General features: G+C 39.1%; 2 protein-coding genes across 4 annotated transcripts; one reads left to right on the top strand and one right to left on the bottom strand.

Annotated features, from left to right (window-relative positions):
• Positions 1–2,962: 2,962 nt before the first annotated feature.
• Positions 2,963–7,109, bottom strand: LOC135671566 (uncharacterized). The gene is made up of 4 exons (XM_065179769.1): positions 6,983–7,109; positions 6,306–6,537; positions 6,181–6,233; positions 2,963–3,299 (listed from the first exon to the last, which is right to left on the bottom strand). The coding sequence occupies exons 2-4, from the start codon at positions 6,394–6,396 to the stop codon at positions 3,150–3,152; spliced, it is 294 nt and encodes a 97-aa protein (XP_065035841.1). The 5' UTR covers positions 6,397–6,537; positions 6,983–7,109; the 3' UTR covers positions 2,963–3,149.
• A 195-nt stretch (positions 7,110–7,304) lies between these two features.
• On the top strand, positions 7,305–14,135 carry LOC135671558 (protein N-terminal glutamine amidohydrolase-like). 3 transcript variants are annotated; one of them, XM_065179758.1, is made up of 6 exons: positions 7,305–7,532; positions 9,263–9,368; positions 11,585–11,662; positions 11,781–11,908; positions 12,959–13,083; positions 13,866–14,135. In XM_065179758.1, the coding sequence occupies exons 1-6, from the start codon at positions 7,378–7,380 to the stop codon at positions 14,021–14,023; spliced, it is 750 nt and encodes a 249-aa protein (XP_065035830.1). In that variant the 5' UTR covers positions 7,305–7,377; the 3' UTR covers positions 14,024–14,135. The 3 variants fall into 3 exon arrangements, with proteins under 3 accessions (XP_065035830.1, XP_065035829.1, XP_065035831.1); XM_065179757.1 differs by having other exon boundaries at positions 11,585–11,671; XM_065179759.1 differs by lacking the exon at positions 13,866–14,135 and adding an exon at positions 13,401–13,836 and having other exon boundaries at positions 11,585–11,671.
• The last annotated feature ends 5,321 nt before the right edge of the window (positions 14,136–19,456 follow it).

Here is a 19,456-nt window from a genome sequence, read left to right as displayed (position 1 = left end):
GTTATCTGATGACCCAACGCCGGCCTCTCCCTTCCATCGTTTGTCTTCTTCTTGGCTTATTTCAATTTTTTTTTCTTTTCTCGTAACATTTACATCCGAAATTTTGCTTCCATTAATTGTTTTTCCTTTTCTCGTAACATTTATGTCTCGGACTTCCATTAATTCTTTTTTTCTTTTCTCGTAAGATTTATGAAATCCTGAACTTTGCTTCCACCAATCCATCTTAAGGGATATGGCAAGGATTGTCTGAATTTGTGGTTACATAAATGACGAGAGATCCTACAAACACACTGTTCATAGTCTTCCATTCTCAGGAGGCTTGCATAATTTATTGTTTGATAATTTATCTCAAGTAAAATAAAATTGTTTGATATCAGAAAAAAATCATTTCCAATCTTGATGTCCAAAATTACCACGCAATAAATCAAAAACATTACATAATAACAAATCTGTAAGTAATTTCAAAATCAACTCATGTTCTTAGTAAGTACTAGTGCATTGGGTTTTTACCATCACAGTCATCATATCAATTTATCTAAAAAAATAATCTTATTATGATAAAAAAATTACTCGGATGCCCACAGTTATCATGAAATTAGGACAAGCATTCTTAGAAAACTAATCATCCTTAGTCGAAATTATATTTTCTTCTTCCTCAGTAAAGTCACTCTCTCACATCTTTATATTCTCTCACATCTTAGACCAATATATTTTTAACAGTGTAAGTCAAGGATTAACTATTTTCTTCTTCCTCAGTAAAGTCACTCTCTCACATCTTAGACCAATATATTTTGAACAGTGTTAGCCAAGGATTAACTATTTTCTTCTTCCTCAGTAAAGTCACTCTCTCACATCTTTATATTCTCTCACATATTAGACCAATATATTTTTAACAGTGTTAGTCAAGGATTAACAAGTTAGATCGAGCAATGGCCTTGCACTGAGATAATTGGTTGCCATTATGACCTCGATCAACATGCTCTTATCAAGCTTCACGAACTCCTTATCGTCATCATCATCAAAGTCCAAAAATAAGATTTTTTATTATTCTTGATTGGTTTGTAATGGTCACATCCACCACAATTTAACGCCCATCACTTGCCTTGAGAATGATATATTTTTCTTTCTCTAGGTTTTCTTCTGTGACTCTTCTATCAAGAGTCTCTTTTCGTTCAATCAACATGATTAACTTCTTTCGCAAGATATACTTCAAATCTGAAAAAAAGAAACTTGAGTTTATAATTCCTGCAACTTAAAACTAGCTGTAAATTATGGGATTCTATGAGTTCAAATATAATAGATTGAGCTACAGGATTAGTAAATCGTATTTATCCCATTCCACATCTAATGTAACCTAAATGTTAAAGCAAGCATATAGGGATGTGAGATACCCTTTGACAGCACAAACTTAGGTTGCAATTGTTTGGGAAGAACATAGACTCTATGTCTTGTTTAAAGTGTCTTTAATTCATTCTAAGTCAAAAAACATAAATGGTTACTTCCTAAAGCGAATGGAAAAAGACAAAAGAATTAGTAACATATCATACTCATACCAATATCCTACATATGATTTTTAGAGATATATGCCGAAGTAGATGTGCACTTTAAACAAATATATGAAAACAAAGTACTCTAAGTGACTTTATTTATTACATTCTCATAGATACCATAGCAGAGAAGTTATTACGATTAGCATTGGTGTGCATACAAGCATGACAGTGATACATTGTAGGAATGTAATGGTTAACAAATTAGAAAACGAGAATTTATGAGGTTTAATGAAACTCTAACTTACAGTATCTGAACGCAAACAAGTTTCAGCATCCGCCGGAGAAAAAAAAACCAAAGAAAATAACTTACATTGATAACTGTGTATATGCAAATCTCACTAACATTATTAAACCCTAACCTGGGGCATCACATCTTGCTCAAGTTTAATCTTAAGCAATGGTAATTGTCAATACTTACACAGCAGATTAAAAATTCTAGGTCAAACTACTTTACCACGATTAAAGAAGCCAAGAGAAACATCTCATCTATTACAAAACGATACAAGCCAGTAGATTGATTTGGGTTTCAGCAAACTAATCAAAAAGAGACATCATGGATAATAAGGACAAGCGACGGCACGAGTTCTATACCAATCTCCTTCTCGACCATTTTCCACCGTCTTCCACTTCTCGCTTCTCCGGGCTGTCGATGGCACGCAGATCTCTTTTGCTCCCCTTGATGATTTGGGAGCAGGGTTGGGAGTATTTATAGAAGAAGACCTGCCGCTTGGCCAACCCAAGTAATTAGGAATCCTAATACAAAATAAATTAGAACCTTTTCCTTATTTATCATCTAAACGTAACTACTAATGTAATTAGGAACATTTTTCCCGAAGTTACTTGGTAACCTATTCCTATGTCCAGTTAGGAATTATTCCGTAAAATAATTCATCTATGTCCAATTCGGTGCAAATTCCAATTTTTGGATATTACCCCTGAAATAATTGACCAATGTTCCAGTAAGTGCATAATAATATGTGCCCTATAATTTCATCATCTACTGGTTACAATAATTTTATTGTATGATATCCCTTTTGAACCTTGGACCACACTTGTATGATTGCCATTACGGGCTTCTTGATGTCCATCTGTAGGCAATCATGAGACCAAATACATTAGACCCGCAATGCATGGATTAGAGAGAAAGTGACCAAGTTACATGGTGGATTAGGGACAAGCTCTGTAAACACCAATCAAAATTGGGGGACAAGATGGTAGGACTTAATCAATAATTCCCACCTTATTTCTGATTAGGCTGTGTCCTGATATCAATAAGAAAAATAACAATTGACAAAAGAAAACTACAATTTTATATCTTTTTAACTCTTGAATCAATTACTCGAGCAATGGGAGCATCAGCAGGAGATGATTTGTCTCATAAAATGTCGAAACCATGCAAAATGAAAAATATGTAACAAATAAATGCACTGTTCCATTGGATGTGCTAAAAAACCAACATTATCTCACAAGTTTCTCACATAAACTGGTTCTTGTATCATTATAATAATCTTCAACTACAAAACTGCAATCCGTGAGATGCAATTTGAGGTAACACGCAGGCAGCAACGATCACTATCATGCCCGTATGCCTCGATTCCCCTAAGCATCTGAATTTTTTTGTGTGTCCTTCGTCTTGGAAGAAGTTGTGGGATCAGTTTCAGGCTTCAGGATACTAAGTTGACCACCCTCCTTGCTAGCAAGAGATGCAGCCTTGATCTCATTGCAGTGGTTTATGAACTTGCTCAACTCCTGGATGCAAAAGTTGTTTGATATCCATCAAAATGATGTAAAGGCATTAAAATAGCAAACATTTTTAGGGTGATAGCAATTAAAATCTGAGTGCAGCTACACTTTTTTGTTCAATTCCTAAGAGTTCTTGGTTTAGGAAGCCTATAAGTGGGGCCCACAACACCCTTTCCGCTCCCTCTTTCCTAAACATACATGTCGCAGGATTTGTAGTGAGACATTTTCTGAGAAAGATGAAATTTGATCATCACCATCACATCTGCCAACCACAAAATCTGTGGCTAGAGAAACCATAAATTTTTTCCCTCATAGTACAATCAAAGCACTAAATTTTAGTCATAGTGCAATCTACCCCATGTAAAATTTTAGAGAAGAGAGCTGACTAATGGAGAAAGCAGTGGTGATTAGAAGTTGATGTCAATTGGCCCAAAGACAGAGATGATAGCAGTTAGTAACACTGAGATTTTATTTGAAAAGAAAATGAAACTTTGGAGTAATTGGACACTCAATTCCAGCTATCAAGCAACTTGCTCAAACAACTGAACCAAGCCTACTGCAAATCTTTCCACTGCTACTGGAACATAAAAATTCAAATTCATTTCCCATGGCTATAAAAAAATTCTAAATTTTAGTAGTCAAAAGAGTGGGTGCTGGGGCTTATCATTGACAAGGGAGAAAACCCTTACTAGATAAGATTCTAAGCGGATACAAACACATAAAATAAAAATCTAACAATGCAAATCCATTACGTTTTTAAGAACTAAATCTATATCATGATGATTTAGACTTATAACCCTCAAAATCATTGATAATTAACAGAACCAAACTCAAAGTTGAGTCCATGTTTGACAACAAAGAAAGTATAACATGTGTCTCAGAGCTATTCATAGAAATGCTACTTGGAAGGAATGAGTCAAGACAGGCTAAGGCAGGAAGTGAGGGTACATGGAGCCGACCGATCCCCACAAACGAATCAAGATTTCCTTGACTCAACTCATATGGCTAACTGGTTTGAGTTGGATGGAATTGACGAGGAAAGATTATTGAGTTATGGTGGCGCTAGGGGTGCTAGCCAACTACTGTAATGGTTTGTCCTATGTTGTGTCATCAACACAATCACCATGTTGATGAAGCATTAAGTAAAATCAAACAATTGATTAAGAGACCAAAATAAGCCAAAAACATGAAAAATGTGGTACTTCCCATCTCAAGCCGAGAGCTTGTGACAAATTATGGGCTATGATTAGCAAGTGATGATAAGCAACAAGCGTCAGTAAGGGGATAGTTCTTGATAAAATTGAACCTCTTTAACATGATGTTTCTCTAATTTGAGGAGAAAGACCTCCCAAGAAACTAAACTAGAGAACAAAAGAATACCTATCTATTGCTGGAAAAATGGAGTAATTTCAAAGGGAAACTTTAAAGGCTTCCATCTCATATACATAACCTCTTATGTTTCCAAACTAGATGCATATTGACGGATAGCCATTTTATTTGGATACCCTGCCTGACTCAAATCCTATTCGTAATGGGAGTTTCTACATTCCTCAATTTTCCTGAATGAAAAAGAAGTCATACACGATTACATGTAGCATGTTTTTTACAATGCAAACCATGCCTAACTTGGACCCAAATAGCCAAGGGATGTACTATAACTGTTACAACCCTAAACCTCAGTCAGATAATATAAAGATCATGGGTGAAACTTGTTAACCAAAACATTGGTCCAAGCAATACTATCTCATGCATGGCAACAACTTGATTTTCATCTTTGACTTTGTTTCAAACTTAACTGTAGATCAAACTTAACTGTAGATTCAACTAAAGACTTAAGCCCTCACTCAACATCATCCGTATGTACCTTTTAAGGATCAAGTTGTGAAGGACCAAAGCAAACCATGATGTTATTGATTCTAATCAAAGTCTATGTGACTTCCTCATAACTTTAATCATGATTCAACACATCCTTTGATCTGCATGGAGGCAAGACACAGCTTGTTCTGCATCCTAATCCCTAAGTAGATTTGATCAAAACTAACAATATGCTTTGGCTCTAGAACCTATCAATGGTTCAGATTGAGGAGTGATAACTTTTTAAGATCAAACATACAGGACATATACTACTTTCAGAAAATATTGTAGAACTATCAATGATCAGCATATAGCCCAGTATACCATCATCATATTGGTCCAACAAGATGCCCACACCAGTATCAAACGAAAATTTTAAACCTTGGCTGACGTATAGATATAAACCTGAGCAGTTATTTAATTGTGCAAAAATTCTAGCTGAAGACGAGGCTCCTTTATACTGATGCCAAAATTAATCCACTAACATTGAAAAGATTTTCCATTTGATTGCCACCTTGGTAATTATTAAAGTAAATATGAAAACAATAGAGTAGTCATCTAAGCAGAAATGCAAGATAATTTTTTTCATTTCTACTTTTCATTTCCTCCTCCAGTAAGATTATCAGGTGATTGAAATTAGAAAAGGAAAAAGCACATGCCAATACACATGATGTTTCATGACAAATAGAAAATTAAAAAAAGGAAATATGGCTTCTTATCCACAAAATTTTCCAGGAAAGCATCAAACTGACATCCACAATCTGAAAAATGCATGTGTGAATTATGAAAATAAAATATAGACGATATAATCAGGTTTGCCGATGCTAAAATAAATAACAATATGACTGATCAGACAAAAAATAAAGAATTCGGAACAACAAGCGATATAATACACAATCCAGGGTACAGAAAGAGATCAAGTCCATCATTCACAGCTAATACAACATGAAACATTTACAATATGGGAAGGAAACTGAAGAGACCACAACATCTACAAAAGATAACCAAAGTGGAGAAAAAGGAGGGAACTTACTTGATCAGCTTCCATCTCCTTGGTGACCTTAGAAGGCTTCGTTGCCCTCTTACCTAAATCATGTCAAGACCAAGTTAGCTATAAGCAAGGAGAGCAAACAAAATTGAAAAAAAGTGGGGAACAACCTTTACGAGTGTGAGGAGCTTTGCCATGGCGACTGGGAGGGATAGATTTCTTCTTCTGCAGTCCTTTAAACAGATTCCCCTTCTGCGTCATCTTTCCTCACAGAAATTCCTCCCTCTAACAAGCCTTGGCTTCTTAGGGTTGCACCTAGCGTGGCTGCCAACACTTCTACCTCCGGCAGATCAAGCTTGGCCCACACTTGGGCCTGTCCTGGATTCTGAAGCTCCCCAAGCCCTACGTAAGAGAATTGAACAATTTTAGGATAAATTATATAGGTACAACTAAAACCAAATTAAATGACGAAAATTGCTTCAAGTTGTTCCTTAAAGTAATTTTTATATAAAACTAGTCCTTCAACTATATAATGCAATAAAACAATAATCAATGAGATGCTGACCACAAGATATAATATACATATTAGAGACCAAAAGATGGGAAGGGTGATCTATCATAAAAAAATAGTGAGCTTAGATAATTGTATAATTTCTGGATGCAGGTATTTACAGAGCAAATGAGTCACCCATGGTTAGATTGGCAATTATAACAGCTTGATATGTATATTAAACGAAGATAATTAAGGAGAGGAGAAGAGAAAAGAGGAGAGTGAGGAGAGTAGAGGAGAGAATGAGATTGGGGAGGAGATCATAGAACAAGAATGGAGGAGAGGAGAGAATAATACCCGGGAAGGGGCGGCTCGGCTAGCGGCGGCAGCGGTGGAAGGGCTCGGGCGACGGCGACAACTAAGCGTTAGGGCACCAGGCGCACTCCGGGACTTTCATTTCTTTGACCTTTTATATGAAGCTGAGTCGACCCGGAAAACTCGAATCGACGGGAGTCTCAAAATCCGGTTCAATTTCCGAACCGACTCGCCCGGCGAGCTGTGGACTGAGATCGGACGATCATACGGTCTCGATCGCATAATCTTATCATCACGTTTTTGGATGGCATATAAAACCTGGTTTTCCAAAGATGGTTTTTATTGTTGTATATATAACCGGCGGTATAAGATAGAAGGAACGCATCCTCTCTTTACCTCCCCTAAGGCTCTGTCAAAAGCGAGCCTTCGAGGCGATCATGGCCGATGGCGATGGGCTTTTGGAAATCCAGGGACGCAAACGCGCGACGCAGACCGCCTCTGTCTCCCTACCCGCCCCTGTTCCATCTCCGTCGATGGTGCCTGGCGCTTCTTCTCTCGACATCTTTTCCTTCACCCACACCCCTAACTACTGGTATCCTTCCTTCCCTCCTCTATGTATCTCTTAGTTTTTGTCTTTCTTTTCTGTGTTTTTTCCTTGCTCAATCTTTTATCACGCACAGCCCCCTATTCTTTGAGTAATTATTGTCCAGTTTTGCTTACACATTGGGTTTATTTCTTCTAAGCAATAGCTCAGAACTATTCAAGTGATAATTAGCCTTGTCGAATTACGGATCTGGCTGTAGTTTTTTCCATTCCTGTAATGTGTCATTTCTTGCATAGTCATGTTTGGACAAGAGAAGGGGACATCATTAAATAACCCAAAGGATCAGTTGAGTATATAAGGAGAATTAGTTGTAGCTAGGCAGTTCAATAATGTAGGAGAAAGCAACCCTCGTAGGGGGAAAAAGAAGAAGTCAGTCCAGATAATCTGTAAGCAATCTTAGGTTCAAATATTAACCAAATATGGATATTCATGCACATTGTGAACTGTAAGACAATTCAAAACTGACCAATTTGGTGTCAGGTTTCGTTAATCAGTACAACTTTTACTAACATTCACTAGGCTACTAACCAATATTTTTAAAAATAGTTTAGGTTCGTTTATGCTGTGTGCCCGACATCTTACATATACTTTTGTTTAAATGTCAGGCCATAGATCTTGAATCAATGTGTAGCAATTGGTGTTGAACTGGTATGCATATGTATTTGTGGTGCTGTAGCATTAATAATTTGGTTCTATATGCATCTACGAATGTGAACCCTTTTTAAGTTGATTTTATAAATGCCTTTGCTTATTTGAGATCTCTTAGCATTTGGGTGGGAAGAATGAGGGGCAAAATGGAGTGGGATTTCTTTTGTCCTGCAAAAAATCAATGTTGGTAAATTAAAGAAGTGACATGGTCTGCATGAAAAAAACTTTGAAGCAGAACTAGTCAAATATTTCCTATGGGCTTGAATGTGTGGTTTCTTTTGACGGAAGTGATCATCTAATAAGCCTCCAAGATTTATTATTTGATAAAAATACCTATCGAATATTTATTTTGGGTACATGCTGCAAGCTTGATTCACATGAACATGTATTTCATATGAATTAGAATATGAAAGGTGCCAAAGTATAATTTTGTGGGAGAAAATTGAAAAACAAAGCTAGAGATTTATGGTGTGCTAATAGGACTTAGTGCCTTCTACAAGTGCCTTCTTTCTTTGAGCGAAGGACCTCTCTTGTTGGAAAAGAGAAAGAGAGGGATATTTGAAGAGTAGAGGACAGATAGAGAAGAACTAGGGACAGTATTGTATAACTCAATTTGTGATGCCGCTAGTGGTTTATAATATTTTTTGTTTCTGTACTGTAATCCTTTCAATCAAGGCTTAAAACATTGGTCCGATGTTGGTCAGTGACTGGATCAGTGTGGTACTAGGACAAATCAACATACAGTATTGGTATAATCAAATGACTGGAATGTGGGTTAAATATCTGGAATACAGATAATTGTCGATAATCAAATGACTGGAATTATGATTTTCCATGCAAAAGTCTTGTTTCGTTTCATTTTGTTCTTGAACCCTTCTTCATCTTTTCTAGAAAGCTCAAGATAAAGAAAGTCCACTGGCTTTGATAATTTTAACTTCAATTATGGTGTTAGACATAACAGTATTGTTTATGGTGTTGCTTTCTAAGTTGAATGCATATGCTTGCTTCTGTAACTTTTTAAGTTAACATTATCAGGTTAAAGATTCTTAGTTTTTTTTTTTCTTTTATAGTGAAGAGAATGTCTATCTGCTCTGTAAGAAACTTTGTGAGGTAGGGGCTGCTGATCCAATGGGTGCTGATCTTTTTGTTGTCTTCATATCCAACGAGGAGAAAATGGTATACTTCTATGATTTTGCTTGTTTACCTTTAAATTGTTATTGTTCAAATCTTATTATGCTAACTGAATGATGAAATGCTTTGCTATAATATTGGCCATTTTACATTAGGGAGGCATTTTAGATGACATAATGATGTGCTAGAAAATTTCAGTGTTTTTAAGTAATAAAGTTCTAGTCTGACAAAATCTTTCTAGAGTTGATTTTGTTTTGATTGTTCTATTTCATCTTTGTATGACAACGAACAAGTCTGTAATAAATCATAATCACTAGAATACATCAGAAACTGTAGTTCCTAATATGGTAAAAGATTTCCTAAATGCATATTTCAAAGTTTAACAGACCTGACCCTGAGCTACTAAAGGAAGCTTTCTCTTGTCCTCGCACCATTTCATAGAAGTCTTTTTGCAAATGGCCTCAACTGCTCATGTAATCCTTTTAGGCAAAGAAAATGGTCTTGTCCAATAGATATGCACACTTAGAAGTATTGATATAATTATCTCTCACCTTGCAGCATAAGAGAAAATTTCTGATCCTTTAGCTCATTCTTTAGAAGGTGGTGAAGAAACTCTCCCCATCGTCAGTGTGCTTGTGGTGGAAACCTTGATTTTGTGCTTCAAATAAAAAGGAGTTAATTCACACAAGCACCTCCACTAGATCCAGCATCTGAGGATGCTTAGAATACCGCTCCATGGCAGTCGACCACAAGCCGATCATTAGCCAAGGAGGACCTAACAAAAAGTCATTTGTCTGAGGGTAAGGACACCCTGGGTAGGAGATCCTTTCCCAAGTCCCTAGTATGAGAATATGCTAATTTGATTTCTTTTATCTAGCAACCCTTTTAAAGTAATGAACATATATCTAAAATGAGTACTATTTTGAGCTTTACCCTTGAGCTTTATAAAGGGCTGAAAGCTTTTGCTAAAGGAGCCATGAGAAAAGTTTTTGATGAAATTATGTGGCTGTTGGATATTGCCAGAAGAAAGTTATATGAGTGTCACTATCCTTCACAAACTAGTAGTTCAAAGGAAACCGTATTTTTCATTCGTGAAATTATGGAAAGATATCACTTTACTTACCTGATTTTAGGCCTAATTTCATCAAGCCTCCTCAAGATTCATTTCATATCAGTTAACCTACCTGAGTTATTCTTTATTATCATCCCAAACTTTCTGTGACCTACATCACATCTAAAAAATTATGACAAAATTATCCTTAGTATTTAAAAAAATTATATTAGGAAAGGCATAACCTAGGTATTTTAAAAGATTAGCTGCAAGAGTGAATTACTCAAATTTGTTGACGTATTAGTCTATATAATAGCAACAAGATGTTAATCTGGTGCTAGCATGGACTATATGTGGAAAAGTTTTAAATCTCAGTCCAATATTATTTTCAAAACCTTGTCAGACCGGTACATTACCAGCATCTCTGACGGTATATTTGTTTGTATCATTTGGTATCACTGAAAAGAACAAAAAAAGAATACTAATTAATACTGAGCTATATGGTTCAGTGGTGTATTTTGTTTGGACTGATAAATATCAGTTGGTACATGATGTTTTGTTGTGTTATGACATGCCACATCAATGCCACTTGATTATCACATCAGCATAAAACAAGTGTCAGGCATGTTTCATCCCAAATGGGTCTCCATGTTAACCATATCGGTGCCATCCATTTAGGAATGTTAACACATCATTATGATATGTATATAGATTTAGTGAGGGTGATAGCAACACTTAGCATGGAGCAGGAAATGGAAGACCTAGGATGTCAATTACAGGTTACTCAGTTGGGTTAATGATTGAAATAAATTTGGGTGGGATTAGGAATTTGACCTGTTCAGGTTGGTATAGTGATATTTATTTTACTTAAATATTATAATTATCCATTTATATTTCATGGTCTCTAGATGCCACTATGTTGACCATTACATTGTTGTTACAGTCATGTAGGACATAAGATGATGCATCTGTCTTATGTTATTGCAAAAAGATAAAATGTGCAGTTTATATGTTCTTAGTTGTACATCTAATCTCCAAAAACTGATATACGAGGAAATTATTATTTGAAATTTAGAAGTAACATACTTCGGCATTTGACAGTTAGATTGTTAGCTATCTTTGTTCATCTCATCTCTAACTTATTTCCATTTTACCTTAACTGGAGATATAAGTAGTTCTAAAGTGGACTTCTTTGATATGGCTTCTCAAGGTCCCTCTATGGCATCAGAAGGCTAGCTTAAGAAATGATGGTCTGGTCTTGTGGGATTATCATGTGATCTGCATACAGGTAAATGCTGTAAGTGTTTTGTTACTATATTTTTGTATTTCCTACTCAGATTGTTTTATGTATTTATTTCTGAAATTCTTCAAAAGACTGGTCTTTTCTAATTCCTGATAAGCCACAGAGTAGAAGAGGCAAGGTGTTTGATCTGGTGTGGGATCTGGATTCTAGTCTTCCATTTCCTTCTCCCATTAATGTGTACTTTTCTGAAGCCATTCAACCAATGTACTCTCCTAATTTGGTAAATAGCAGGTGATTCCTTTAGCACGCTGAACAACTTCAGGATGGCTGTTATCTTGTTGATCCCCTGCTGGGAAGCAGATTTATACCATGCATGGTTGTGACTTTATGCCCATGCCCACATGCATCTGTATACAAATTGTATAGGTAGATTGCATCACAGATGTACTAATGCTCATTTATGTTTGCTTATCTCGTCCTTGCATATTCAGTGCACTGTAGACTTATGTGTGATGCCTGGTAACATTTTTTGTATGTTAAAGAAGATTCACTGGCCTCATTAAACCTTCAGCAGTATATATGGTGTTGGACCTTGGTATGCAGGTCTGGCCAAGTTTGAACAGCTGGATTAGTGTTTCAGCCGAAGCAGAAGTGAAGATGGAAAAGGTTCTAAAATAAAGATGAAAATAAGTAAGAGCTGAAGGGTAGAGAAATATAGATTTTTGGACCCAATGATAATTGCTTAAGTACTAAACAGTGTGTGACAATATGCATATGTAAATTAAAACAATATCTAAACTTAGTTAAAAGCATAGACTGTAATTTTATCTGAAGTCATCATGTATAACATGTACCAGTTGGATTAGATTGTGGCACAATCACTACAGACAAGAAATTCATTCTTATTTTTCAGAGGATGCTTGAGACACCTCAATAATGTCATTTTAAGCTATCATAAGGAACAAGCCCACTAAAAGTGAATCCCTAGTCTCCCAAGAATTAAAGAATTGAAATTTATAACCCAATTGATTTTAAACGAACTTCTAAAAATCTATAGATACGCTAAATTGGAAGAAGATATGCCTCAATCAAAGTATAGATTGCATAGGACATGTGATTCATTGGGCTTAACTCCAACTTGCTTAAGCCAGAGGTGGGTGATGAACCCCAGATGGGTTTCCATAAACACATTTTTATTCTACATTATTATTTTTATGGGTTTCACATTTTATCCTTATTTAGGACTTATTCGTAACCTACTTATCCATGCTTTAATATTTCTTAAAGTAAATGTTTCCATCTCGAGTGCTATCTCAAATATATGGGGCCATCATTGTGCAGGCTTTTTCGGGTGGTTCATGCTCCACTATTTCTTCGTTGCTTTGCATCAGATCGAAGTCATATGAAAGATGACCTGGGGAATTGGCTTGCTTTGCCTCCTAAATATGAACCTATAACTAGTGAAGGTATATTACTTTAATGCATTTTTTTGACTTAAAAAGGATTACCATTTAGTGATTTTCCTTATTCATATAGTTTTGCAGCCTGGATTACCACATTAGGTTTAGAATTGAGTCAGATTTTGGGTTGTGTAATTTGTTATTGTATATCTTGGATAAACATCTTTTAGTGAAAAAGACTAATGAGGATGACACCTTTCAAGATGAGCTATCTAGGACTTTCCACCACGATCTTCTGAGTTAGCGACGCTGAATTGCCTTATTTCAGTAGCACACTCTCCTCCTTGGTCTTTGAATTTGCTAACAGTAGACCTATTCACCAGGCGACAACCTCTTGCCTTTCTAGAGGAATGGCCTCCGTAGTTTATTGATATTTTACAAGATGGGTTGGGAAGGAAAAAGACAGGTAGTGCAGAGGGATCCTGGAGGGAACAAAGTTAACGGGCCCCAACCTAAGAAGAGTAGTTTGCTCTTTTAATCGTCAAGATGAGTTTCAATCCCACTATAACTCTTTTTCTTATATTTGCACATAATTAATTAGTATCAGGTATTTGCTTCAGAAAACTCACCTTATCATTTCTCTTTTCTTTTCTTTATTCATATCCCACTGCAAGTGCTTAAAGTAGTAGTCATTGTATGGAACTTTCTTCAATTTAATACTGTTGCTAGCAGTCGAATGTTTTTCCCACTAATGTATCTGCTTGTTAGCTTGAAGTTTCTTTCCGTGAATTCAACATGTCAGAGCAAGCATTCTCGAGCATTGAAAATTGTCTTCTGTGTTCATGTAGATGGAACCAAGAATAACCTTGACAAGTACATCCATATGCTGGCAGCTGATGTATCGGCCAACATACAGGACTTGGTTCATGGTGTGTTCTCCAATGAATATGGAGTTCTGGTTGGTGAAACAATGATGGAATGGTTTTTTTCTCAGATCCATCAGTGATAACATTAGGATTAATTTTATTGGATGACAGTGGAAAAGCTATCCTTATTTAAATCAAGTGTATCTTTACGACTTAGCTATAAAAAGATTGTGGAGATCATTTATTTTACAAGGTCTTTAGTCCAAAAAAAGGTTCATATTTTACATCCCCTTATAAGTAGCTCGATCTTAAAAATAACTAAAATTTCCAATAGTTTATTTTGGGATGACAGTAACGATAATAGAAGAATTTAATTATTGAGCTATAAATATATCCGTGATTTCATTAACAATCAGGCTCGAGATTACATACACTTTAGAACATTCTTCACTCTTATTTGAGAAATAGTAAGCTATTGCAAGAAGCCTATGTCACAAGGAGCAGTTGTTGCTGTTGGCGGCTATTGGTTCCACGAGACACTGACCTTAATTTGGAAGATGGAGAATAACAACATCATAAAAGTAGTAATACAGAGAAGCATTCCACTCAAGCACGAGGTTCGTGATCACTGGCAGCAACCTGATAAAAGGCAGGTGAACATACTCTTTTCTAAGTCTTATAAGCCGTGTTAGATAGCGGTATTCAAAATCCGTGTGCTTCAACGTGGATGTTGGAGTAGTTCCAAGTTTTGAAGGCCACGATCAATCTACCCGCAGTACCAGGCGGCGGCCCTACTGGTTCATGCGGCTACCAAAGAAATGATAGAGCTGACACCAGGATGACATGTAATACAAAAACAACTAGATTGATGCTGCGGCAGCGGTGCTACTTCAGAATTCGTGATCTGAGAGGGACATTTGCCAGGGTTGAACTGGCCCATATGCACATACTGCTGTCAATTCCCCAAGTCACCATAAGGCGCATGAGAACAATATGTTTAGGAATCTCCTCATGCTTCCCTTTGACGTCGTCACAGTCGGTCATTCATCGCATCCGCAAGTTGTTTTAGCTACTATTTACACCTACTATCTACTGCTCGTGTCCGGGTGCATTACGAGACTAAGGATGTGACAGCTTATAGGGTACGACTAGCTTTTCTTGCATCGATCTCTGCATCGGAGGCTCAAAGCTGCCGTCGCTGTACGCACCAAAATGGCCGCTTAGCTTCTCGATCGATTGCTGGACTCCACCGGCACATGCTCACGAATTTGTCGTGTTCATTTGCGGCAATGCCTCTTGTGTACATCGTGGGGCCTGGCAGAAACAGGAGTTCTCGGAGACGGATGCAAACACCTGGGGGCCGACCCTTCGGTGAAGGAGAAGAGGAAGAAGACCAAAAATAGTAGAACCATAATCATTGGGAATGAAAGAGCAAAAATTACATATCACTTCATCTTGCAAGCCTTCTCTGACACTAGCTCGCCATGCCTAGTTGATGATAGATACCAGGAGTGCCGAGAGGAAGTATTTTCACTGATGTTGTGGGGGGAAGTGATGAGACGATGCCATGTTGTTGGAGGGAAAGCAAGCAAGGAACGCAAGCAGAAGCATCATGGCTACAGGTATCAGGAGAAGGAACTGTGGGGGTGGAGGCAAAGGAGGCAAAACCAGTGGCAACACGAGGAGGACCGCCATCAGCGCCAGCAGCACTGCGCTTGCACTCCAGTGATGAACCATCAAACCTCTATCCTCTTCCTCCTCCTCCTCCTCCTCCTCCTGCTGCTGCTGGAGCTTACCGTTTTCTCGCGGAGGAGGCGGTGATGACGCCCGACCATGCGTGCCTCGGATAACCACTACTGCAACACCTCTCTCTATATAGTAGGAGGGGCTACACAAACCCTTAGAGCAAACTCCTCGATATGCTGAGGGCTGGGAGTCACGTGCTGGGCACAACCACGATAAGTAGACTACAAGATGAAGCAGCCTCTCGAGGCTATGCTATTCTTGTCCAGAATCAAAGTTTTCACTCATTCTAAGGAGTATCATCGATGTGTTCTCTGACTCAGCAACATCCCGTGGCACTTATGATCCTTCCAAGATATCTGTCATCACATCTTCTATTATGATAAGGCTGTTGAGATGCTCTCGCAAACAAGGAGTAAGGTCGGGGCTGTAGAGGATGGTCCTGAGATTGTCGTCGAGATCCTGCACCACAGGTCGATGTTGGAGGGATTTCCAACTCGACTCATCCGATGCTTAAGTTAATAGATGGAAAAAGGACTTGCATCAGGCAGGTTGCTCTTCGATCGATCCCCTCCTCAAGCACCGGGGCTTAGTTCTTATACCTACAAAGCCAACGAGAGGGAGTTGCAACTAGTGTGGACGGGTCATACCTCTCTGCGACGTGATAGTGTGGGCGGCCGACTTGTACACCCCCTGCGACACGGGTCGACCTATCCGAGTTCCTATAGTGTGGCACCAGTTCGTGTAGTCCCGTGTGATGCAAAGCTGGCGAGGGACAACTAAGGCAGTGTCGCCCGCAATCTTAGCCCTTTTTTTGCATAAGACGGATGCCAAGGTGTCCTCCATGTCAAGTCCATGGTAGCTATCAATTGGCAAACTATGACTAGTGCTGGAATACTACTCCCTATCATTCGTCCCCCCGGAAGGCGTGGCTTGGGAGTCTCGTACAGGGGCTCGAGGTACGTCATATGGCTCTTTTGTCGATCAAGGTCTTCTCTTGCTTGGATACATCATGTTTTTTGACGTGTGGCTTGGGTTGAGTCTTGCCGTAGCAAGTACCTTGTAGTGGATCGAGTTATCCTGACTTACATGTCCAGGGCACATTTTCCTTAATAACTTCGCTACAGGGGGATCAAAGTGGATCGGGTTATCTTGACTCGCATGTCTCAGGTACATTCCGCCTAGTGGCCTCATCGTAGTGGGCCTCTTCTCCTCTCGACTTGCATGTCTCAAGCACATTTAGCTCCATGGCCTCATCATGGTGAGCCTCCTCTTTTTACATTATGGTATGCCTTGATCTTCTGCTACTTGCTTCCCGACCGCACATCTCGAGCACATTTAGCATAATAACCTCACCGTGTCAAGCCTTGATCTTCTACTACCTTTTTCCCGACCTACACATTTCGAGCACTTTTGGCCCGATGGCCTCATTGTGGCGAGCCTTGATCTTCTGCTACCTTTCTCTTAACCTACACATCTTGGGCACTTTCGGTCTGATGGCCTCATTATGGTGGCGGGTCTTGATCTTCCGCTACCTTTTTCCTAACCTACACATCTTGGGCACTTTCGGTCTGATGGCCTCACTATGGTGGCGGGTCTTGATCTTCCGCTACCTTTTTCCTAATCTACACATCTTGGGCACTTTCGGCCCAATGGCCTCACTATGGTGGACCTTGATCTTTCATGACCTTTTTCTTGACTTACACATCTCAAAAAATTTTAACCCAACGGCCTCGTCATAGTAGGCGTCTTCTTCCCCCGTCATGGCGGGACTTAATCTTCCACTACCTCCTTTCTAATCTACATATCTCAAGTATATTCGGCCTTATCGTAGTAGGCATCTTCTTTTCCCATTGTGGTCGCCCTTGATCTTCTGCTACTTTTTTCCTACTTACACATCTCATGAACTTTTGTCCCAATGGCCTCACATAGCGGGCATCTTCTTCTCTCACCATGGCGGGACTTAATCTTCCACTACCTCCTTCTCAATCTTCACATCTTAGGCACATTCAGCCTCGCCGTAGGAGGCTTCTTCTTTTCCCACCATGGTAGGCTTTGATCTTCCACTACCTTTTTCCCAATTTACACATCTTGATCTCTTTCAGCCTAATGGCCTCGTTATGGCAGGACTTAACCTTCCACTACCTCCTTCTTGATCTACACATCTCATGCATATTTAGCCTCACTAAAGTGGGCATCTTCTTTTCCCACCATAGTGGGTCTTGATCTTCCATTATCTTTTTCTCGACTTATACATCTCAAGCACATTCAGATCGATGGCCTCGCCATGGCATGTCTCGTTCTTGTTGAGGCCTTTTTTTTGTCTCATTGAGGGCATAGGGATCCGTATCGTCTCCACCGAACTTGAAGTACCACTTTAACTATGATGGGGGCTCAAACTTTTCGGCCTCCAAAGGGTTCTTCGAGGTGCCATTATGTAGGATTCCAAGGTTTCCACCTCTGGGGGTTTCTTTGAGGCATTATTTATGGTAGATTTCAAGGTTTCTCACCTCCAAGAATTTCTTCTAATGGGATGGCCACCTTGATGACAGAGGGTAAGGGGTGGTGCTCCCCCCTTTTAAGCTCCTTGTTTGTCGGCAAGGGAGGCTCATTCCATCCCTTAGCCTTATGCGCCATTCCCTTAGAGTCGTTTTGGGTTGTACCTCAAGTAAGAGGTGTTGAGTCTTCATCTTTCTTTGCCACAACCTAGTGACCATTCTTCAAGTCGTGTCTTCTCCTTCTCTATCTTCTTTTGGTTCAACGAGTTGGCCATATGTTGTAGCCAATGCTTCGTCCTCAAGTAGTCCGAGAGCCGAGCAGATAAGCTCGTCCTCCAAGGGCATGTCCTTGATGGATGTCAAAGCCCTTCGGGTCCTAGAATCCATGAAGGATGCATACAACTGCGATTCATTCATGACAGCACCCATTTTGGAGTGACTTTGGTCACACTAATGTATCTCCGTTGAGTACGAGCTATGCGTCCCTCGACTTGGGCAACGCCATTACAACCCGATCCCAAATGGGTTCTGCCTATCCTATGATGCTCTTGAGGTAGGACTCCTCCTTCTGTTCCACCCAGTCATCAAGTCTTGCTTATAGTGGTGGCGGATCTCGCCCTCCCAAGTGGCACCTGTTGGGAAATCTTGGGGGCGACATCATATGCGCAGCGGAAGAACAAGAAAACAAAATCTCCAATTTCTCAAAAAGATGTTCGTCGTCGTGCGAAGATTGGTGCGCAAAAATCCATGAAACAAACTGCATATAGAATAGATTGTGTTACCTAGGGAGATCGTATATCCCTATTTCCTTGTAGATCTCTAGGAGAGGGTGAAGGAGGTTAAGCGTCCTCCTCTCTAGCGGTGATCCACACAGCAAGGCTGCGATGACGCTCCTCAAAACTCCAGGCTTGCTCTGAGGTGAAGAGGGGGAGGAGAATAAGAGAGGCAAGTAAAGGCTCTAGCCTATGAACCACTGAATTCCTTCTATTTATAGAGGTCCCCTGTCAAACCCTAATGGATCCTCCCCTAGTGGGTATTGGATCTGCATCTAATTGCCCAAGCCTTTTAGCTTAATGAATCTCTATCCAATAATCTCTCATGGGCTCTGATTGAATCTCGTTCATGGGATCCAATAATTCAGGAGCTTATTAGATATCCAATAAGATAGGGACTCCGGCGGATATCTTATAAATGAATCACTACTCATCGCAATGCCTACCATATGTGTGTGACCCTCTAGGTCCAATATCGAGCTGGCTGTGAGTCATACCTGTTAGAACTCCTTCTAACTTAGTAAATTATTATCTCTATAATAATTTACTCGACTCATCG

Source organism: Musa acuminata, unplaced genomic scaffold (genome assembly GCF_036884655.1).
Source record: "Musa acuminata AAA Group cultivar baxijiao unplaced genomic scaffold, Cavendish_Baxijiao_AAA HiC_scaffold_1141, whole genome shotgun sequence".
Taxonomy (NCBI): domain Eukaryota; kingdom Viridiplantae; phylum Streptophyta; class Magnoliopsida; order Zingiberales; family Musaceae; genus Musa; species Musa acuminata.
This window is presented reverse-complemented; position numbering and strand designations above follow the sequence as displayed.